Source organism: Gorilla gorilla, chromosome 12, assembly GCF_029281585.2.
Source record: "Gorilla gorilla gorilla isolate KB3781 chromosome 12, NHGRI_mGorGor1-v2.1_pri, whole genome shotgun sequence".
NCBI lineage: Eukaryota > Metazoa > Chordata > Mammalia > Primates > Hominidae > Gorilla > Gorilla gorilla.
This window is the reverse complement of record NC_073236.2, coordinates 112,964,430-112,987,461: the sequence shown is the minus strand read 5'-3', so window position 1 is coordinate 112,987,461 and position 23,032 is coordinate 112,964,430. Positions and strand designations below refer to the sequence as shown.

General features: G+C 48.6%; 1 protein-coding gene across 2 annotated transcripts in view; it reads left to right on the top strand.

Moving 5' to 3' along the window:
• The window catches only part of DPYSL5 (dihydropyrimidinase like 5), a 102,616-nt gene that overhangs the window by 74,944 nt on the left and 4,640 nt on the right, over nucleotides 1-23,032 (top strand). For both annotated transcript variants that reach the window (XM_019021503.4, XM_019021502.4), the window contains exons 3-12: nucleotides 2,305-2,463; nucleotides 4,676-4,855; nucleotides 5,670-5,738; nucleotides 9,028-9,072; nucleotides 10,617-10,692; nucleotides 11,937-12,093; nucleotides 17,385-17,526; nucleotides 19,304-19,446; nucleotides 19,897-20,104; nucleotides 21,999-22,167. In XM_019021503.4, the coding sequence (XP_018877048.1) occupies nucleotides 2,305-2,463; nucleotides 4,676-4,855; nucleotides 5,670-5,738; nucleotides 9,028-9,072; nucleotides 10,617-10,692; nucleotides 11,937-12,093; nucleotides 17,385-17,526; nucleotides 19,304-19,446; nucleotides 19,897-20,104; nucleotides 21,999-22,167 (1,348 nt within the window). The remainder of the gene's footprint in view (nucleotides 1-2,304; nucleotides 2,464-4,675; nucleotides 4,856-5,669; nucleotides 5,739-9,027; nucleotides 9,073-10,616; nucleotides 10,693-11,936; nucleotides 12,094-17,384; nucleotides 17,527-19,303; nucleotides 19,447-19,896; nucleotides 20,105-21,998; nucleotides 22,168-23,032) is intronic.

Sequence of the window (23,032 nt, the reverse complement as noted above, 5' to 3'; positions counted from 1 at the left end):
AGGTTCCTCTTTTCCTATCCAAGCCTGCAGAGATACTGTGGGGGTGCAAAGGAAAGCAATCTAGAGCCACAGAAAAATGAAACAATTTAGTGTGTAAAGCTCCAATATACACCCCCACGTGCACGTGTAAAAGCAAGAGATGCATTTCAGGACAAAATAGAGTACAACCACCTGCTGTGAGGATGAATCAGCCTGGCACGATCCAGCAAAATCGGAAATAGAAGCCTGCTAGTAAAGCTACAATCTGCACTGCTCTCCTTCTCCCGGTTCCTCTGCCGCCCCCATCACAGCTCCTGCAGGTGCCACAGAACTACCACCCTCTGTTGGTTGCTTTAAGCTGTGCAAGCAGTCAAACCACTGAGTTCCCCATGACGACTGGGAACATTCTCGCTGGCCCAGCCTGCGTCATGGAACATCAAGGTTGTGAGAGTTTTCATTTTAATTGCTGTTGGGCCACTGAGCTAATTTTTTTTTCAGTCCCTTATTCCCCAGCAATATTTTTGATTTGTGATCAAGGATTTAACTGAATAGAGAAGCATGAAACCATTAAGACAATTTCATGGAGCTCTTTTTCTCCCCTACAGAAAACAGATAAACACCTAAATTCTGGCTGGGTGCAGTGGTTCACGCCTGCAGTCCCAGCACTTTGCGAGGCCAAGGTGGGAGGATCACTTGAGCCCAGGAGTTTGAGGCTGCAGTGTGCTATGATTGCACCACTGTACTCCAGCCTGGGCAACAGAGTGAGACCCAGTCTCAAACAAAAACCTAAGTTCTGAGTAACTAAACACACATGTTAGGACAACACTTTACCACATCTGTTCCATAAGCAATGTTTTACTTAACCTTCACAACTACCCAACAAGGAAGCCATCCTATTGTGTAGGTAAAGACTTTGCATCCAGAGAAGTTAAGTAACCTGGCAGAGGTTATTCCAACCACGAGGGAGCAGAGCAGGGACTTGAACGTGGAGCCGTGAAGCACTGTAAGGACTCAAACCATTTTTCACCAGAAAAAGAGTCACTTTGTCTTAGAGCCCTCACAAAGACTCTCATGTTATGGGACTCTCAATTATTTAATTTAATTAATTTATTTATTTTGAGACAGTTTCACCCTTGTTGCCCAGGCTGGAGTGCAATGCCGCAATCTTGGCTCACTGAGACCTCCACCTCCCAGGTTCAAGCGATTCTCCTGCCTCAGCCTCCCAAGTAGTTGTGATTACAGGCACCCACCATCACACCCAGCTAATTTCTGTATTTTTGTAGAGACGGGGCTTCACCATGTTGGCCAGGCTCATCTTGAACTCTTGACCTCAAGTGATCCACCCACCTCAGCCTCCCAAAGTACTAGGATTACAGGTGTGAGCCACTGCACCCACTCTCACTTATTTTAATTCTATTTTAAGTTTTGTTTGGGAACAACACATTAGCCTGAAATAGCCTTTGATCGATGCTAGTTTTGGAAGTTCACAGAAGTCCCCTGATGAAATTCACTTTTAAAAAGTTGAGTGGGGGAATCTCTAATACAGATTTAGTCATTTTTCCTGGGGGTTCACTCTATGATTGCGAGTGAGGCTTTTTAACAATTTCTTTTTAAAGTGGTATCTTGCGGAGTTGTGAATAGGATCAGTTTTCACTGATAAATCACACATGCATCTAAAAAATGCCTGTCTCAAACAAGATAGATGAAAACGAAGCCCCTATGCTTAGAAAAACTGAAGACAAAGACCCTGAGGTTGAAGATGCGTGCAAAATGTTTGAACAAAATTGCTTCATGAAATTTGAGAGCATAAAACAAAACAATATATCCAAATTAACATTTTATATATCGTGGTTCAAATATACGTGTGTAACTAAGTAAATGATATAAACAGACATTTGATTATGCCATCAATATTATGTTATTATATGATACAACACTATATTATGTTATATATTACATGCAGACATTTGATCATGTTATCTATAGAGTCAATTGGCTAAAAATCGTCTGGGGAGAGAATCTCTTCATTGGGAAGATAGGCCTTAGGTCTGGTGACCCACGATGTGGTTTTTCCAGCGCGCCAAGCTGAAACCCTGGCTGAGGAAGAAGCAGGTTTGGGGACCCGTGGTCATGATGAAGGTCGCGCTGGCTCTTGCACCTCCACATGGCTCTTTACAGTTTCCCAAACCTCGCTGCCCTTGGTCCTCACAGCCTCTTGCGAGGCAGGGCCTGTCTTTGAATGGACCGTGAGGACCATGTCTCACCACATCATTGACTCGGGGGCAGGCAGGGCTGTGACGAGACTGCCTTTTCCCGTCTTCCCAGGCAGCACTCGTCGGAGGCACCACCATGATCATCGGCCATGTCCTGCCCGACAAGGAGACCTCCCTTGTGGACGCTTATGAGAAGTGCCGGGGTCTGGCCGACCCCAAGGTCTGCTGTGACTACGCCCTCCACGTGGGGATCACCTGGTGGGCACCCAAGGTAACAGTGCTGGTGGGATCCCAGAAGAAGGCACAAGTGGTCTTGTAGGCAGAGGGGCTGGTTGGGGTGCAGTGCCTCCTGCTTGTGTGGGGCACCCCTCCCACTACCATCCTAGCTCCCCACAATGCCGAAAGAAAACACACTTGGGATTCCATAAGGGGAGCGGGTGGGCCTGTGCTGCTTAACTTAATGAGCCATTTTCCGGCAGGCACAGAGAGGCCAAGGCCAGAGCCCAGGCCTTGGGGATGCAGTTTCATTGCTCTGACCATGAGGCTCTTACCGTCTCATGTGAATGTGGGGCACCACTGACAGGTCATGGGCAGTGCTGCTGAGCAGAGGCCTTAGCAGGGCTCAGGTGCAGAGGGTCATATCCCATATCCTATGTGTACTGAGAGTCCACCACACTGCGCTGAGGTCTCTGAACTGAGGCTCCCATCCTGCCTCAGTACTGTCTGGAATGAAAGGAAGGTGGTATGCTTTTTTCCCACTGGGGGCCCAGCTTCTGCTCTGAGAAGCATCGAGGCTGTCCTGGTCTGTGACTGAGGCTGGCGCCCCCTGAGCCTTTCTCAGTTCAGCCTCTGTGCCTCCTTTGTGTCTGTGCCCCTGGCCTCTGGCTTTCCTGTCCTCCCCCTGCCCAGGCCCCAGGGTCAGAGTCCAGACTCCTCTCCCCGGATTCCCACTTCCTTGCTCTTCCTAATCTACAGGCATTTCGATTTGGCTTTGTTTCTGGGGTTTTTCTGCTTATTTGCCCAGGGTAGCAGTCTGGATATTCATTCTTTCATCAATTATTTATTAAGCCCCATGTACCAGTACTTTGGTGGGTGCCCCAGAATCATAAAAATAATAAGCATTATTCGTTTTACCAACTTAGGAACTGCCTCTTCATTTTCTGTCAAAAACCCACTTGTAACTGCTGCTAATCAGAGTGTATATTCAGGACAGCTTGAATCTGTGCTCCCAGGTGGCCATCCTCAAGCTTTGAGCTCGAATAAACTCTGTTCTTAATCATAAAAAAAAAAAAAAGAAGTTTTACGAAGTTCTTCTGTTGCAGGCCCTGGTATAAAGGGCCTAACACCCTTCTGAGATGATAATCTAAAGCCTCACTATATTTCTGCCCTCGGGTCTTAGCCTTGAGCTGGGGGCTCACCCGGTTTCTTCATTATTTCTGACCTGGCACTTATAGAAGACCTCCTCCCGGTTCTGGGCCAGAGGTGCAGATCACGCTGAATGTCAGCCATTCCTTATCTCAAATGGGGGTCTCCTTTTTGGACACTCTCCTGGGTGAGGGGCCTCTACCTCTAAGCCACTCTCTACTTCCCCTGGAGCTGGCCTAGAATAGAGGGTCTGCTCAGGTTCCCAGCAGCACAGAAGCCAGGCCAACCCTCCCTAATTTCCTGGAGCTTATGGTGACTTTCATGCATCAGGAATTTAAAATTCTGTTTTATAATAATCAAATAAATGTTTCTAATTATAGATGTCAAAAATAGAAAAGAAAGGAAGTACATAATCCAGTAACCCCCAACACCATCCCTGCTGTTAAACTTCTTTCTTTCCCATCTTTTTTCATCCATGCTTTCACAGAGTAGCTATTTTGCATAGGTGTGAGCATTTTCTATTTTGCCATGAAGTTCATGAACCAGCAATATAATGGCCACTTAATATTCTACCAAGTGGATGAACCTGAACTTATTTTCCTGTTATTCACAGGCCAATGTTGCTTCCATGTTTTTCCTAGTACAAATAATGTTAGGAATATCCTAACTCTCATAACTTTGTTCATGTTTGGCTTTGTTCCTAAATTCAGTTTTCCCAGGACCTCTGGATTTTTAGCATTAGTATGCCTTCTTTGTAATGCCAGGGAACAGCCCACAGAAATTAAAATCATTATTCCTATGTTTACCATTAAGGCTGGTTTGGAGACAGACATAGGGTACAGGCCTAAGTGATAGGAGAAACGTGCCTATAAGGTAACAATGTGGCTCCTAAACTGTGTCATGTTGACAATTTTCACAGTACTTCCGCATCCGTCTACTCAGGTGACCTCACAGCAGCCTGCGGGGTGGGAGGAAAGTGAGATAGAGAGGTGTGGGGGGTCAACCGACAGACTGAGCTGGGGCAGGCCCCACATCTTCCCCATGCTGGGCCAGTGCCTGCCAGTCGGCCTCTTGGGTGTCTGCCCTCATGCAGCATTGCCTTTCTACTTGTTCTCCAGGTGAAAGCAGAAATGGAGACACTGGTGAGGGAGAAGGGTGTCAACTCGTTCCAGATGTTCATGACCTACAAGGACCTGTACATGCTTCGAGACAGTGAGCTGTACCAAGTGTTGCACGCTTGCAAGGACATTGGGGCAATCGCCCGCGTCCATGCTGAAAATGGGGAGCTTGTGGCCGAGGCAAGTCTGCAGCCAAGAATATTGGATGGAGGGACACCAGTGGAGACAGTTCTCAGGGGATTCCTGACCACCCGTCACTGATCCCACAGGATTCAGACAAAATCAGTTGTTAAAGTGTGAGGTGTGGACACCCCAGCTGTCAGATCTTGGTCAGAAAATCCAAACTTTACTACTGTCTGTAAAAAACAAATCTCTTTTTATGGTTCAAAAAGGCTTCTAAGTCTTAGGTGATGATGTCTTAATTCTAATGATATGAGATTTAAATTCCATTATAGCAGAGAATTTGGAGCACCTCTCAGACATATTTTTAATGAGATTTGATATACAGAATAAATAAGAATCCGCTTTCCATTTGGCCTCTTCAGAGGATCTGAGACATTAAAGAGATCTATTCATGGCACCAGGAAGGATAAGCCTCTGTTGCATTCTCCTAGGTCTTGGGGTAAGGGCTAGCCTAGGAGTTGCTGGAAGCTAGAGCTTAGTCTCGATTTCCAGAGAGGGAATTCTGAGTTTGAAATCAGTAAAGAGTGCTTGTCTTTGGTGTCCCAGGCCTGTTGCTAGTTACAATACTTAACTGTATTTTTAAGAGAACAAGATATGTTCAGTCATTATGAAGTGAGAATCAGGAGAGCCCCACTGCATGGGTGGCCTGTGCATGCTCTGCCTTCTTTAGAAGGCACTGCAGAAGTGAGAAAAGAAGCAAGCCTATTGAAACAGGCGGTGTCTAGCATATTTCACTGTCCCTTGGGTTCAGTATTTTCTTACACGGTGTCTCTGTGATTCTCTCCATTTTCATTCTCTTGCTGTTATCCAGGGTGCTAAGGAGGCACTGGATTTGGGCATCACAGGCCCAGAAGGAATCGAGATCAGCCGTCCAGAGGAGGTGAGAAACACTTCCTGTAGCCTTTGTCAGCGTCTCTCATGTAGATTGACAGAATCTTCCAGGATGGAGGAGACATCAAACATACAAATTAGCCAGGCACAAGGGCTCATGTCTGTAATCCCAACATTTGGGAGGCTGAGGTGGGTGGATGGCTTGAACCCAGGAATTTAAGACCAGCCTGAGCAACATGGTGAAACTCCGTCTCTACTAAAAATACAAAAAAAATTAGCTGGGCATAGTGGTGCATGCCTGTAGTCCCAGCTAACTACTTGGGAGGCTGAGGCAGGAGGATCACCTGAGCCCAGGAGGTTGAGGCTGCAGTGAGCCGTGATGATGCCACTGCAATCCTCCCAAGGTGATAGAGTATATATATCTATATACTCTATACATATATACATATATATGTGTGTATATATATATATACACACATATATACACACACACATACATACATATATATATATATATAGCATCATTTTCTCCACGGGTGAAATTTCCATTTGATTCTGATTTCAAGGATCTAGGGGAGACAATGTCAGCACACCTGGGGTTGCTGTGCCCAAAACTGAATCAAGAGACAAAAGACAGACTGAAAAGGCCTTCAGGTGTTAGAAGAAATTTCAAACTATAAACTCTGCCTTTGGGGGATGACATTCCTTTGAGCATCTGAGGAATACTTTGGACCAGGGGTCACCAACCCCCAGGTCATGAACCGGTACAGGACCGCAGAGCAGGAGGTGAGCAGCGGGCAAGCTGAGACCCCCCTGGGCTCCACCTCCTGTCTGATAAGTGGTGGCCTTAGATTCTCATAGAAGTGTGAAGCCTATTGTGAACTGCACATGGGAGGGATCTAGGTTGCACGCTCCTTATGAGAATCTAACTAATGCCTGATGATCTGAGGTGGAACAGTTTCTTTCTTTATTTTATTTTATTTTGAGATGGAGTCTCGCTCTTGTTGCCCAGGCTGTAGTGCAATGGTGCAATCTCGGCTCACTGCAACCTCTGCATCCCGGGTTCAAGCGATTCTCCTGCCTCAGCCTCCCAAGTAGTTGGAATTACAGGCATGCACCACCACACCCAGCTAATTTTGTATGTTTAGTAGAGACGGGGTTTCACCATGCTGGTCAGGCTGGTTTCAAACTCCTGACCTCAAGTGATCCACCCACCTCAGCCTCCCAAAGTGCTGGGATTACAGGCGTGAGCCACCGTGCCCAGCCCTGAGGTGGAACAGTTTCATCCTGAAACCATTCCTCCCCACTCCCCACCACCACTGCCCCATCCCTGTCCTGGTCCGTGGAAAAATTGTGTTCCACGAAACCGGTCCCTGGTGCCAAAATGGTTGGGGACTGCCGCTTTGGACCCTTTCCACCAAAAACAGGAGACACATACAAGTCTATGCTCCTCCCCCTCATTACCTGCTGAGATGGTCATTCAAAGCTGTTTTCCACCTGCCCTCTGGCTTTATCCCTGTGCACAGTTTTGCATGGCATTGACACAGATCCCCTACAGTCCCCCTGCTAAAGAATTCTGCTCTAGAGGGACCACATTAGACGAATAACACCTTCCTGCCCTATTACCCTGTTTACACATTCTCTACTGTTTTAGAAGAGGGGGAGAAACTTCTCATTTCTTCAAAGCCTAAAAATGCAGATGGGTGGTTGGTTATCCATGAGGGATTGAGGGGGAGGCCTCAAGGGACAAGGAGCAGGACACAGGATGTGGTGGCACTGCCATTACCCAGAAACCAAGTTGGCCCACCAATGGGTCCGCTGAGGAGTCCCCCCTCACTGCCCTGATCTGTGCCTGTGTTTCAGAGCCCTTGAATATAGGTCCTGTTTGGCACTTCTGAATTGGTAGAGAAACACACACCAGATTCGACTGAAACACAGAGGGTGTGCCTGTGAGAACAGGAGAGAGCAAGGGGTGGACACACACACTAGACTTTCTTTGTTACTTAATACAAGGGAAAGAGCAAGGCTTTGGCTGTGGTCGTAATACCAATAATTATCACCGCCATTATCTATTGGTTAAAGGTGAGAGGGCCCTGGGTCTATGTCAGGGGAGATGTTGCTCCCCAGGGGAAATTTGACAATATCTAGAGATATTTTTGCTTGTCCCAACCTGGGGGGCAGGGTGGATGCTACAGGCATCTAGTGAGCGGAAGCCAGTGATACTGCTAAACATCCTACAATGCGCAGACACCCCCACCATAAAGAATTACACAACTCGGCTGGGTGCAGTGGCTCACACCTGTAATCCCAGCACTGGGAGGCTGCGGCAGGAGGATTGCTTGAGCCCAGGAGTTTATAACCAGCCTGGACAATAAAGGGAGACCCCCTCCATCTCTGCAAAAACTTTTTAAAAATTAGCCAAGCATGGGCCGGGCATGGTGGCTCACACCTGTAATCCCAGCACTTTGGGAGGCCAAGGCAGGCAGATCACGAGGTCAGGAGATCGAGACCATCCTGGCTAACATGGTGAAATCCTGTCTCTACTAAAAATACAAAAAATTAGTCGGGCATGGTGGTGGGCGCCTGTAGTCCCAGCTACTCGGGAGGCTGGGGCAGGAGAATGGTGTGAACCCAGGAGGCGGAGCTTGCAGTGAGCCAAGATTGCGCCACTGCACTCCAGCCTGGGCGACAGAGCAAGACTCCGTCTGGGAAAAAAAAAAAAAATTAGCCAAGCATGGTAGCGCATGCCTGTAGTCCCAGCTGCTCAGGAGTCTGAGGTGGGAGGATCGCTTGAGCCCTAGAGGTGGAGGCTGCAGTGGGCCATGATCATGCCACTGCACTACAGCCTGGGAGACAGAGTGAGACCCTATCTAAAAAAAAAAAAAAATTTTATATACATATATATATATGTGTGTGTGTGTATATATATATGAATTATACAACTCAAATGCCAATAGTACCATTCGCAGAAACCCTAATCTAGGCTAATTTCCAGAGTCAAATCAGCCACTATTTCTCCTTTGCTGCAGTTCTGAGGTGGCTATGGAGAGAATACACCAGAAAACAAGGAGAGACATGACTTGGGTTTTTATTTACTTTTGTTTCCTTGCCTTTTAATTAAGCCCCAAGTAGATCCAGCAAGGGCGTGCCTGGTATTGTAAGACCTAGAATTCTCCCTCACTGTGAGCCAAGGTAGTTGGAGGTTAGTGCCTCTGCCCGGGCTTTGCCCCGAGCCAACCCCTGTGGGTGCAGTTGCTCCATGAAGGGGAGAGTATGGTGTGGGTATCCTTGGAGGAGATGGTGAAGTTTGGTTTCCTCCTGTCCTTTGTTTCTAACAGCTGGAAGCTGAAGCCACTCATCGCGTTATCACCATTGCAAACAGGGTAAGTCCCCCGATCTCCACTGTGGGATTAGAAACCAACCTCCGCCAGGCACGGTGGCTGATGCCTGTAATCCCAGCACTTTGGGAGGCCGAGGTGGGTGGATCACCTGAGGTTAAGAGTTTGAGACCAGCCTGGCCAACATGGTGAAACCCCATCTCTACTAAAAATACAAAAATTAGCTGGGCGTGGTGGCGTGTGCCTGTAATCCCAGCTACTCAGGAGGCTGAGGCAGGAGAATTGCTTGAACCCAGGAGGCGGAGGTTGCAGTGAGCCAAGATCGTGCCAACTGCAATCTGTCCTGGGTGACTGAGTGAGACTCTGTCAAAAAAAAAAAAAAAAAAGAAAGAAAAGAAAAGAAAGAAAGGAAAGAAAGAAAGAAAAGAAAAGAAAAAAGAAAGAGAAAGAAAGAAAAAGGAAAGAAAGAAAGAAAAGAAAGAAAGAGAAAGAAAGAAAGAAAGAAAGAAAGAAAGAAAGAAAGAAAGAAAGAAAGAAAGAAAGAAAGAAAGAAAGAAAGAAAGAAAACCAACCTCTACGATGCAGCCCCATTCTGCTCTGGGTGCCAGCACCATGTCTTGCCCACAGGACCCCAGAACTGTTTGCTGACTGAGCGCTGTCATGCCCACCATCCTTGCATTCACCCTTCTCACCACCAGCTTTCCATTCCACCCCGCCGAGCCTGCTGAAGCTCAGTTCATTGCTCACATGTAAACTCAGTCCAGCTCCTAAACTCTACATCCTCCTAATGTGATAATCAAAGAGAATCAGAATAACATCTGGGGAAACAGAATTTCCCAATTGCACTTTAGAGCTCTGGCCGCTGGACAAGGACATTGTTTCACTGTCATGACAATAGTTATGTATCAATTACTTCCTGATGGAACTTAACCCAGAATAAGGAAAGACCCAAATAACAAAAAGTCAGTTCCTTGCCTTTTAGCTCAAGCATATGCTCAGAGGAGTTAAGCCATGGACCGTGGTTGCACAGCTTAGTAGAGAAAAAGCTAACCAGTATTACAGTCCAGGTGTCCGTTCGCAAGGTCAGCCTTCTCTTGCCTAGACTCTGAACCCTAACCCCCTTGTATTTTGTTCATCTCCAGGGTGCATTCTGTCTACTGATAAGCAGCCTTCAGACAGCAGGCATCGTAATTTTAGATACAGAATACACGACTAACTCTAGGTCATCACGTTTATGAACAGGAAATTAAAATAGGAAAAAGAGTTCTCCCCTTTTAAATTACAGTCATGGTTGTCAGATGGGAGAAAATGTGAGGTTCAGATTTGACGGTCTTGAACTTCACAGGCTGGACTTCCCAGTGGGCTCTGGTGCTGGAGGCTGTTCTCTGCCTCCCCCTATCATGCAGTTCCTGCAACCTTGCCCTGACTGCCAGCCCTGCATTCCCCGCTTAAGGACTGTCACCTTGAGGGTGGGATTGAGTGACGCAGGGGGAGGCGCTGGTGCCAGGGCTGACTTTGCCAGGGTTATTCTGATGCTTGTGAAGTTTATGGGTCAACCCTCCCTACTTCCCACTGTTTCTTGTGTTTAGACTCACTGTCCGATCTACCTGGTCAACGTGTCCAGTATCTCGGCTGGTGACGTTATCGCAGCTGCTAAGATGCAAGGTGAGTCCATAGACTTGGCTGGACAGAGCAGGTCAAGTGGAGGGACTGGAGACGGATGGGGCCCATTAGCCGTGCTCACTCCTGGCCCCGGCTCCTGAAACCAGGACCTGAGCCAGCCCTTCCCTTTCATCTGCCACCGTCTTCCTCAGAGCCGCCCTGTGCTATCCTGGCTTTAGTCTGCTAGAACATGAGCTTTTTCTTCTGCAAATTTGTATGCATAACAGCTTTATGGAAGTGTCTGTCACTTCTCCTGGGTCTGGTAAAATTTTCCAAGTTTTAAACCCACTCATTAATTAGTGTCTTTTTGGCCTCATAGATTTTACTAGCAGTTGCCTTGGCAACTAACATAAAATGCTGGACCAGTTTCAGTGGGCATTTCAGGGGCTGTTTGGGAAGTCCCTAAAGAAAGAACAGTGTGTGGGCCCAGCTTCCTTTTAGCCTCCTGGAACCCTGTGTATGCGTCCGAGGGGCACTTGTATGGCTTCTGTTGCGGATCGCCTGGCAGTACCTAAAGGCTTGCAGATGCTTGGAGTCCAGCCCCGCCCCAGGTGCTGGTGAGGGCCTGGCAGCAGGAGAAACAAAGTCACAGTCACAAGCCTGGGGAGACAGATCAGAAGCAAAGGCATCTCAGCCTTCAACTATAATCGATCAGAAGCAAGGGCATCCCGGCCTTCAACTCTATCGCCCTCTAGATCCTGCTGCCTGCCTCTCCCCTCACTGAAGCCCGTTGGAGGGTCTCGCCTAGACTGTCGTCCCAGCCTGGTGACTGCTCCCACCTCCTGTCTCCCTGTCCTCCAGCCCTGCTACGGCCCTCCCTTTCCTACCTCAACCGTTCTCTTGAAGCTGCTCACAGCACCTGCATGTCCAGAAAACAGTCTAGACTGCTCTTTAGCGTGGCATTCGTGGCCCTGCGTGCCTGTTCACCCACCGTCAAGCTCCGTCTGCCAACAGCACCCTGCACACACCTGTGCTCTGGCCATCTGGCCAAACCAGACTCCTCAAAGTGCCGCTTGGTCCTGCCGGGCCTCGGTGCCCATGTCCCTCTGTCCTCCTTGCGTAAGTCAGCAGAATAGGGAGGCTCTCTGGGCTTGAACCCAGCTGTGCTCTCAAAAGCCCTGTGAGCTTGGGCAGGTCCCTTCCTGTCTCTGACCTCAGCTCCTTCACCTGTAAAATGAGAGGCACACACCAGCGATCGCTCGGGTTCGGTGGCTTCCTGGTTATGGTTCTGACCTTTCTTCTTCCAGGGAAGGTTGTGCTGGCGGAGACCACCACTGCACATGCCACGCTGACAGGCTTACACTACTACCACCAGGACTGGTCCCACGCGGCTGCCTATGTCACGGTGCCTCCCCTGAGACTGGACACCAACACCTCAACCTACCTCATGAGCCTGCTGGCCAAGTAAGGCGTTTCAGCAGCACATTGCAGGGATGTGTACATCTTTAGGAAGACATCATAGAGGGCCCAGGAAACAAATCTGAGCTAGGTTTGATTTCATTGTGCCCATAGGATGATTGTGCTTTTCTTACCTTCTCTGAGCCCATCAGATAATTGCCATCCTATTGGGATATTATGACCGCTTGATATGGAGTGAGATCTTCTGAAGTGTAAGAGTGAAGAGCACATATAGAACTGTGAACAGTGGTTATTCGGAATTTCAAAGGACATTGATCTCTTACTCTAAAGCCCAGTGGGGAGCTGCAGAACGTGGCCTGTGACTTATCCTAGAATGTAGGGGTCCTTTCTGTTTCTTTTGTTCACCTCTCCCTCTTCTTGTTGGCTCCCGTGTGCCCCTTGTCTGTACATCCCTCCTTCTGTGGGTTTCTCCTCCTTTCCTTCCCCTTTCCCTTTTTCTTCTGCACTTTCTCCCCCTTTCCTTCCCACACCCTTCCTCCAGATCTCCTTTCTCCAGCTCTTCTATTTCTGACACTGCTTTTTCCCCATGCAATCCCAATCTAAAGGAAATGGTTTGATGAACGGTCTGAATTCAGTGGGACCCAATCATGGAAGGGTTTCTGTTTTATCCCAATAACTGCTTGCAGCTTCTTTCTCTGTCCTATTAACATTTTGGGGGCCAGGTGCAGTGGTTCACACCTGTAATCCCAGCCCTTTGGGAGGCCGAGGTGGGTGGATCACTTGAGATCAGGAGTTCAAGACCAGCCTGGCCAACGTGGTGAAACCCTGTCTCTACTGAAAATACAAAAAATTAGCCGGGCATGGTGGTGTGTGCCTGTAATCCCAGCTACTTGGGAGGCTGAGGCAGGAGAATCACTTGAACCCAGGAGGCAGAGGTTGCAGTGAGCTAGGATCATGCCACTGCACTCCAGCCTGTCTGGCGACAGAGCAAGACTCCATCTCAAAAAAAAAAAAAAAAAATTGGGGGAGAAGACGTTGCTTTCTCTTCACTTTTGGGTATTAAAGTTCCATTCAGTTTAAGATTCCATCTCCTTCCCTCCTGATCCCCAGCTCAGCTTGGGTTGGGGTAGGAGGACTAGGACAAAAGGCAAGGGGATTCTTCTCCATACCCAAGCATGCATCCCTCCCAGCTTGCAGCACTGGCAATGCCTCTGTGAACAAGGACCTGCACAAGGCAACTTATGCCTGGCCACCTTCTACAGTATCTGAGGCCCAGAGGAAACCCACACAGCCTTTCTGCTCCCTGTGGCTCAGAGGCAGGTCCATAGCCCACAGCCCAGGCAAGGTGCCCACTGCTCTCAGCTCTGTTCTCCACAAGTGAACCTCTTGAAGTATGCCCTCCTTGTCTTCAGGGTGGACTGGTTAGGAGAGGGTATGGAAGCCCCACTCAACTCAGGAAAGAGGAGGGGAGGGAATGCCAGGACTCTCCATCCTGCCAACCTCTCAGCCTCCCTCCGAGGGTCCCGCTTTCTAGACCTGGGGGATGGGGATTCGCCTCTTCTAAGATGGTGCAGGAGCAGTGGAGGGAAGCGACTGGCCCCACCGAAGGTGGCTCTCTTAGATAATAAGGTGCTTGTCTCATCCATGTCCTTAGCTTTCAGTTCCGGTTGCCAACCACTGGAAAACTCCCACTCCCATCCCGTTATGTTCACAACCTAAACAGAATTGGGGGGTGCAGGGCTTAGCCAATGCGAGTGGAGTGCCATTGATAGGGGCGTGGGCGAAGGTGGCCTCTGTGGAGGGCAGTACGCACCATGGCATGGGGATAGTCATTGTATTCTGTCCCATAGCCTTGGTGGGTGCCAGGCGGCAGCAGCTCTTACAATATTTACATATTTACATTATGTAAATAAATATGGAGGGTAAAGATGAAGAGAGAAATGCTAGATCAGCTCTTACTCTTAAAAAATGCTTGTTTTGGCTGGGCATGGTGGCTCGCACCTGTAATCCCAGCACTTTGGGAGGCGGAGGCAGGCAGATTACCTGAGGTCAGGAGTTTGAGACCAGCCTGGCCAACATGGTAAAATCCTGTCTCTACTAAAAATACAAAAATTAGCTGGGCATGGTGGCTCATGCCTATAATCCCAGCTACTCCAGAGGCTGAGGCAGGAGAATCGCTTGAACCCAGGAGGCGGAGGTTGCAGTGAGCCGAGATTGCGCAACTGCACTCCAGCGTGGGCAACAAAAGCAAGACTTCATTTAAAAAAAAAAAAAAAAAGCTTGTTTTGAGAAGAATCAACCTCCTTTTCATCATCAGTAATACAATAAAAGAAACAATTACCAAGACTCCACTATAATAATGTGGGCTTGGTTCCAAGGTCAAGAATCTTTTGAAACACCCCTGCTTGCTACAAGCAAATTTACTGAAAGAACAAAAAAGATAATAAGTGCTTCAACCCACCCAAATTACAGCGCCCAAACCCACACAAATTCAAATAGACTGGGGGGATAAGTATCATTGAATAATTTAAGTTTTTATATCTAGCTTACTTTGTCAAATGTATTTTAATTATTTAAATTAATTCTATTTATTTAAGTAGAAATGTACTTTCTGTGTTATGAGAATAGTCTGAATCCCTTTTTAATCAGTGCATATTGTAAATGGGTGCTACTTTATAGGATTTGGAGCATAATTTTAATATTTTAATATTTATAGAAATTTATGATGACTATAATTTTGCTTTTGTAACACATTATTGGTTATAATTTATATGATGCAAGATACTTGATAGAAAATTCAGACACCAATTATTATTCCTATAAGAAAATATGAGCTGTTTCCTAATTATCTACTTTAGGATATGATTTGTGATTTGTTAGGCCCTACAGGAATAAAAAAGTACAATCTATAGATATAACTATTTATGCTTTATTCTGGCTTGTTTTTTTTTTTTAGACAGGGTCTGGCTCTGTCACTCAGGCTGGAATGCAGTGGTACAACCTCCTGAGTAGCTGGGGCTACACGTGTGCACCACCACGCCTGGCTAGTTTTTTGTTTGTTTGTTTGTTTGTTTGTTTGTTTGTTGAGCCAGGGTCTCACTCTGTCTCCCAGGCTGGAGTGCAGCCTCCCAAAGTGCTGGGGTTACAGGCGTGAGCCACCCTGCACTACCGTGCCCAGCCTAATTTTTGTATTTTTTGTATTTTTTCATCATGTTGCCCATGCTGGCCTCAAACTCCTGACCTCAACTGATCTACCCGCCTCGGCCTCCCGAAATGCTGGGATTACAGATGTGAGCCACTGCACCTGGCCTAAAATCTGGTTTCTTAAAGGGACAAGAAATTTTTTCATTTGATCATATAAAATGTTACAGTGCTTAGCAAAGCCAGTCATGTTTTAAACTTTAAATGGTTTGGATGGGGACTTCCTATCTCCCAGATTCAGGGCAGCACTGAGAGAGCTCAGAGGGCCTCCTAGAACGTAACTACCGTCATTCACGGCTGCTTAGTGGGCACCTTTGTATAGGAGCCTTTTCAGAAAGCTGGGTGCTCAGGAAGACTTGCTGGTTAAAGAGCAGGAGTTGAGCCTGTTGCTCTCAGGGTCCCTGACCTGCCCTTCATGACTGCAATGGGCATCTTCTGCCCTGAGCCCTGGTCAGGTATCCAGAGGGCCCCTCAGGAGAAAGGAAACCCTAAAGATTCCATTCATCTATCAGGGCTTCTGCAGGTCCAGAGAGTGTGGGGAGCCTTGGGGCTCTGCGGGAGAATCTCTTGCAAAGAGTCTCTGCAAGGGCCAGAGCAGCCTTTTTGGCCCAGGGAAGGCCCAGCCTACCGCACAGGAAGAGTGATGCATCTTCACAACGGGTTTGGCCAAAGACATTAGTCACTGGGCGGGAGCTGAGACTGATAAGCCCTGCCAGGTCCCCCGTGGAGACAGCCCTATGGAGCTAACTGGCCATCATCTGAGAGCCTTAAGAATATGCTTCCTCACCAGATCAGATAATGCTTTCTGCCCCCACAGTCTCCTGGAGTGGGCATCTTAGATGGCCCACAGGCACTCACAAGGCTCTGGGGCCTCTTACAGAGTACAATGGGACCCCTGCCCCTGACCTTCAGGGCACCCACAGTGTGGTCCCAGCAGTCATCCCCTCCCCCACCTGACCCCCCTGCTCCAGCCAGGCCTTTCTCTGCCCCCGCAAAGCCATTTCCTCTTGAGGTCCTGGCCTGGTTTGCGTGGGCATTCTCTCTCCTCCGCCCCTCACTGCCTCTGAGCCCTTGGCCTGCAGAGATCTCTGAATCCAGGCCACCTGCCTGCCTCCCTCACTGGGCAGAGGATCTGCTGCCATGAGCCCTCTCTCCCTGTTCTTCCCTACGTCTTCTTTGGCCCAGGAGCCCCTCGAGGGCCTGCCTGTGCCTTAGCCACCCACAGCCTTGGATGGAGGATGGCTTTTTTTTTCATCTTTTCAGACAGAGTCTCCCTCTGTCCCCCAGGCTGGAGTGCAGTGGGGTGATCTTGGCTCACTGCAGCCTCCGCCTCCTGGGTTCAAGCGATTCTCTCACCTCGGCCTCCGGAGTAGCTGGGATTACAGGAGCCCACCACTACGCTCAGATAATGTTTTTCTATTTTTAGTAGAGACAGGGTTTCACCATGTTGCCAAGGCTGATCTCGAACTCCTGGCCTCCAGTGATCCACCTGCCTCGGCCTCCCAAAGTGCTGGGATTACAGGCATGAGCACCTGGCCCGAGGACAGCCTTCATATATGTGTGAGGACCATAGTCATGAACGGCACTGGGGAAGAACTGAGTGGCTTCCATACCACTCTCGTTCTATTAAGTCAGGCTTCTAGCTCATCCCTCCTTCCCCTTCTGGGCCATTAGAATCCCCACATCCAAGGAAGGCTATGAGTCCAAGTTATTCAACAAAGCTTAACACTGAACTTGTGAATGCTTGTTGCCAGCAGGTTGGGGTTGGAGAGCTGATGAGAGGGAATTGGTGTACAATTCCATGACAGTAGAACCACCTCCACCATCTCACTTCAGCTAGACTCTAAGTTCGGCTTTTCTCTGCTATCTTCACTCTTAAACATTGCTATCCCAAGGCTCTCACTGAAGTCTCCTGTGACACAGACAGACTGTGCCACACTCATTCTGTAGATGAGTAAACTGAGGTTCACATAGATGCAGTAACTCATGAGAGACCACATGGCCTAAGCGGCAGAGCTGAAATTGGAGTCGGCTTTGCCTGGTTCCCACACGGAGGATTTTCCCTATATCTATCCTCACCCTCTAAGTTCCTCCCCTCCCCTCCCCTTACTGGTCACCTCCTTTTCTCTACCCAGTGACACTCTGAACATCGTGGCATCAGATCACCGGCCTTTCACCACAAAGCAGAAAGCTATGGGCAAGGAAGACTTCACCAAGATCCCACATGGAGTGAGTGGCGTGCAGGACCGCATGAGCGTCATCTGGGAGAGAGGAGTGGTACGTTTCCTAGAGCCCCGCCCCGATCTGATCCCTGCTCTAATCCCCATTTCATCCCCGTTCTAATCCCAATAAGAGTATTCACTCCTCAGATCCTGTCAAAGAATGTTCTTAGAAGGGCTGGTTCAATCCCAGCTCTTTGTTTCACTCAAAAACAAAACACAAAAGGTCTTTCCCCCGATTAGAAAGGTAGTAAGACCTATTATGGAAATTTGGAAAATACAGAAAAGTATAAGAAAAGAAAACCTTAATTCCATGCCTAGAAATTAAACTACTATTAACATTTTAATGTATTTTTTTCATTTAGTTCTGTGCATGTACTGTACTTTTTTTTTTTTTTTCCTTTTTTGCTATGTTGTCCAGGCAGGTCTTGAACTCATGGGCTCAAGCTATCCTTCCACCTCTGCCTCCTTAAGTGCTGCGATTATAGGTGTGAGCCACCACACCCAGCTATACATTATTTTAATAACTGGCTTCATATTTTTTTCTTTTACCAACTGCTATACTAACCAGGATTTTTTTTCTTCATATAACACTATACCCTGAGTGTCTCCCTATATCAGTAAAAATTCTTTAAAAACATCTTTTTTCACAGCTGAATGATATTTTCTCCAATGAAAGTACCATACTTTATTTAATCCTTCCCTGATGTTTGGGACTTTCAGCTGTTTCTAATTTTTGCACTTACAAATAATGCTGCGGAGAACCTCTTTGTTCAGGAGTGTGTGTCAGCATTTCTGATTATTATTATTATTATTATTATTATTATTATTATTATTTTTGAGATAGAATCTCCCTCTGTCGCCCAGGCTGGAGTACAATGGCACTATCTCGGCTCGCTGCAACCTCCGCCTCCCGGGTTCAAGCGGTTCTCCTGCCTCAGCCTCCCGAGTAGCTGGGACTACAGGCGTGTGCCACTATGCCCAGCTAATTTTTGTATTTTTTGTAGAGGCGGGTTTTCACCATGTTGGTTGGTCAGATGGTCTCGATCTCTTGACCTCGTGATCCGCCCGTCTCGGCCTCCCAAAGTGCTGGGATTACAGGCATGAGCCACTGCGCCCGGCCTCTGATTATTATTTCTGATTATTTCCTTAAGACAGCATCCTAGAAGTGGATTTTTAGGCCAAGGGATGTGAACATTTTTAAGGCTCTTGATTTGATATATTTTGTCTAATTGCTTTCAGAAAAGATAAGAACTGGGACTTCATTTGAATACCACCTGTTCTGCATATGAAGAATAAGCATTTTTGGTCTTGATCTATCTCAGATTAGATCCAAAATAGTATGAGCCCCAAAGAGATTTGAAGTTCTCAAGACTAAGCTCATGGAAGGCCAAGGAGATGGCTCAGGAAATCCCCTTGAAGAGAGTCCATAGTACTCTCATGGGTGGGGCAATAAGATGTTTTTCTAGAGTGTATATAACCCTTTGAAAATATCACCCTTAGTAGATGAAGGGAGGTTCCTGACTCATCCGTGTGGGCACATGAGCACAGCTGGTTTTACAAACAGGAGGCAGATTTGCCCCTGGGCAGGAAGCCTGAATGGAACCACGGCCTCTCACCATAGTTGCTGGGTGAAGGGAGAAAGGAATAAGTGAGCAACTGGGACCCAGCCAAGCAGGCTGGCTCATCTGAGATGGCGCTCACGGCCTTGTCCCTTTGTGACCACTGTCCTGACCACCTAAGCCCTAAGTCCATGGGCCAGCATCAAAGGTGACCAAGGGTTTGAGACCCACCCCCAGAGCCTGGTTGACTTGACACTTTCTGCAACATTTCAGGTTGGAGGAAAGATGGATGAGAACCGTTTTGTGGCCGTTACCAGTTCCAACGCAGCTAAGCTTCTGAACCTGTATCCCCGCAAGGGCCGCATTATTCCCGGAGCCGATGCTGATGTGGTGGTGTGGGACCCAGAAGCCACAAAGTAAAGTTTGTTGCTCGTCCCCAGGGCTAGAGGGGCTTGGGATTTTGAAGAGGACTTGCATTACAGATCTCCAAAAGCATATAATTTTGCACTATTTCTAGCACAAAATATGGCCCTGGCCTACAGTTGGCCATCTTCTCCCTCCATCTTCACACAGTCTTTCTTCTGTGTCACACATGTCTGGTGTGTCTGTCTCCTCTTCTTATAAGGACACCGATAAGACTGGATTAGGGCCCACCTATATGACCTCACTTTATCTTAATGATTACATTAAAGGCCCTAAATAGTGCCATGTTCTGAGGTTCTGGGTGTTAGAACTTCAGCAGAAGAATTTTGAAGGGAGCCAATTCAACCCATAACAACCAGCCTTTGGGGCTCACCCCTCCCATGGAGCTGTGACATTTTGACCTGTCCTCAGCGCTTTCTCTCCCACCATCGCCTCCCCACCAGGACCATCTCAGCCAGCACGCAGGTCCAGGGAGGAGACTTCAACCTGTATGAGAACATGCGCTGCCACGGCGTGCCACTGGTCACCATCAGCCGGGGGCGCGTCGTGTATGAGAACGGCGTCTTCATGTGCGCCGAGGGCACCGGCAAGTTCTGTCCCCTGAGGTCCTTCCCAGACACTGTCTACAAGAAGCTGGTCCAGAGAGAGAAGGTGAGGTGGGAGGAGTAAGATGCAGGGGTGTTGGCGCCCCCTGCCGGGGAACATCCTCCATGACTGTTTTAAATCTCAAAGAGATGTCAGTTTTCGACCCAATTCCATTGCCCTCTTTCCAGCGTTGAGAGGGGAGTGTGCGGCAGCGCCAGGGAACGCTAGAGTCAGAAAATGCTGATTTCTGTTCCCCGTCTTTGATTACCAAGTGGCATTTTAAGTGGTCAGGCAGCAGGGGTCCTGAGTTGCTGAGGGCACAAGTGGGAAATGTGAGTGTGTGCGACCGCTGAGCTCCTCTGGATACGCAGGCTTGGGGTGGAGGAGGTGCTGGGGGCTGGAGATGCTGCTTTGGCTCGGCTCCCTCCCACTCTTGATGAAGCAAGCGGGGGTAGAGCTGGCATTTGCAAAGCACTGTCTGAAGCACAGGAGGAGCAGGCACCTGAACACGGGAGGCCCACACTGCTGGCACACAGAGCACACGAGAGGGCTCAGAGCTTTCAGAGAAACCAAGGACCCTTCTCTCCCAGACGCCAATGAGTGAAGAAATCCACTGCCAGGTCTGCCGCGGGAGCGCAGGCTTGGGCTGCCTGAATGAAGAAAGCGTGACTTTCGTGATCGCAGGGCTAAATCCAAAAGCAAACTCAGGGTCTCTCACTCATCACACTCAGCTAATGTTTACTTTTTTGTAGAGACGGACAGGGTTTAACCGTGTTGCTCAGGTTGCTTTCAAATTCCTGGGCTCAAGTGATCCGCCTGCCTCGGCTTCCTAAAGTGCTGGGATTACAGGCGTGAGCCACTGTGCCCGGCCCAATAACACTTTTTAATACGGTGTAAGACCATAAATGACCTCTGCAGTAATAACTGCTCGTACTTCTGTGTTGCCTCTCATATGCCAGAGCAGCTGGAACAGCTTTACACATATTAATTCGTCTGCCCTCCTGCAATTCTCTGATGTAGGTATAGTATTATGGGCACAGAAAAGTAACTTGCACAAAGCCACACAGTTTACAAGTGACAGAGTTGGGATTGGAACCTAGGCAGTCTGGTTGTAGAATATAGACTCCTAACTCTACTGCCTTTGTGAGTACAGAATTAGCTAGTGTTGCTACTGGGGGCCTCTCATCTCCAGATGGGGCTGTGTTTAGCCTCTGTTCCCTCAGTTGTCAGACCAGTAAAGGGTGTGGCTTCGTGGGAGCCTAAGGTGGGGAATAACGTTGCGCTGTGTGGGAGGGCGCTCTCTGAAGTTGACTTCCGGTTGGGCGCGGTGGCTCACGCCTGTAATCCCGGCACTTTGGGAGGCCGAGGCGGGTGGATCACGAGGTCAGGAGTTCAAGACCAGCTGGCCAAGATGGTGAAACCCCGTCTCTACTAAAAATACAAAAATTAGTCAGGCACGGTGGCAGGCGCCTGTAATCCTAGATACTTGGGAGGCCGAAGCAGGAGAATCACTGGGGGGGCGGAGGTTGCAGTGAGCCAAGATCGCACCACTGCACTCCAGCATGGGCGACAGAGTGAGACGCTGTCTCAAAAAAAAGAAAAGAAAAATTTGGTTAAAGTTGACTTCCTCAGATGTCTACCTGCTACCTCGGTGAGGCTTCCATCAGTGTTGAGGGGGAGCCAGTATCTCTCCCATACACATGCATGCACACACACATGTGCACTCACATACATGCACGCATGCACACATGTACACATATGCACATGCTCTTTAGGAGGTATGAGAAAACTCCAGCCCCTGGACTCAATGTTTAAGAAGCCTTGGTCACTTGCAGTGATTTGGGTCTTGGGCAGAGTGGCTGTGTCTAATGTCCCACCGGCCCCCAGGGAGGCCATGGTTGTATCACTCAGCTCTGATGGTGTTGTCCTGTTCTTCTGCTCTTCTTCCATCCTTCCCTAGACTTTAAAGGTTAGAGGAGTGGACCGCACTCCCTACCTGGGGGATGTCGCTGTTGTCGTGCACCCTGGGAAAAAAGAGATGGGAACCCCACTCGCAGACACTCCTACCCGGCCCGTCACCCGGCATGGGGGCATGAGGGACCTTCATGAATCCAGCTTCAGCCTCTCTGGTAAGAGTCAGGGGGCCACGGGAGGAGGATGGGGGTCTGGGAGAAGTGGCCCACCCAGGGAGTGGGACTTACGCCTGCTTTTCTTCTGTGTCCTCTCCTCCCTCCCGTTGCCTATTTCCAGGGATGAGTGCTGGTTTGGATATTAGACTCACACAGACATTAGTGGGTACAGGAGGGCTGTCCTGGTCCCTGGGCACAGACGCTCTAATAGGCCATGGCCCACCTGGGGCTCTGCTCGGGGTTTCTAAGTTCAGATATTTTTGTCCCTTGAAACATCTTAAGGGCTGTGCACACAGTGGGTGCTCCAGAGATGCCCTGAGCTCAGAAGAGTCAGCCCTGCCTGTGGTTCACGGGACTGCACCGACCAGCCCTTCGCCCAACCCAGCCCACTCCTCACCAGCCTCTCTGCTCCTTCTGCTACCCCCTCTCCTCCTCTGACCTTCCCACACCTTTCCCCGCCTTTGCCTCACCTTCACCTTCTTTTTTTTTTTTTTACCAGGAATTGTATTGTATATATTTTATTAACTTTAAGTAAAATATTTTCTCTCGACTTCTGATGCCCAGTTTTTTCTCTTATCTTTCTGTCCTTTGGGTCCTGGCCCCAGTCCTTCTGCAGAATCTCTGGGTTCCTTGGGGGGTCCGATCCCAGTTCTTAAAGCCACGATCTGCAGTTTCCCGCCCCCCCACCCATCACCATGCGAGCCACGGGCTCATAAATGATGATCCTCAGTGGAGAACAAGCAGAGGCTGTAAGATGCCTCGGGCCTCCAGGTGGCTTAGGTGGGAACTGTCACCACCACTTGCAGGGGGCTAGGACCCTGAGTCTCCCTGAGCACAGTTGAGCTGCCTTCAGGATAAGCCCAGA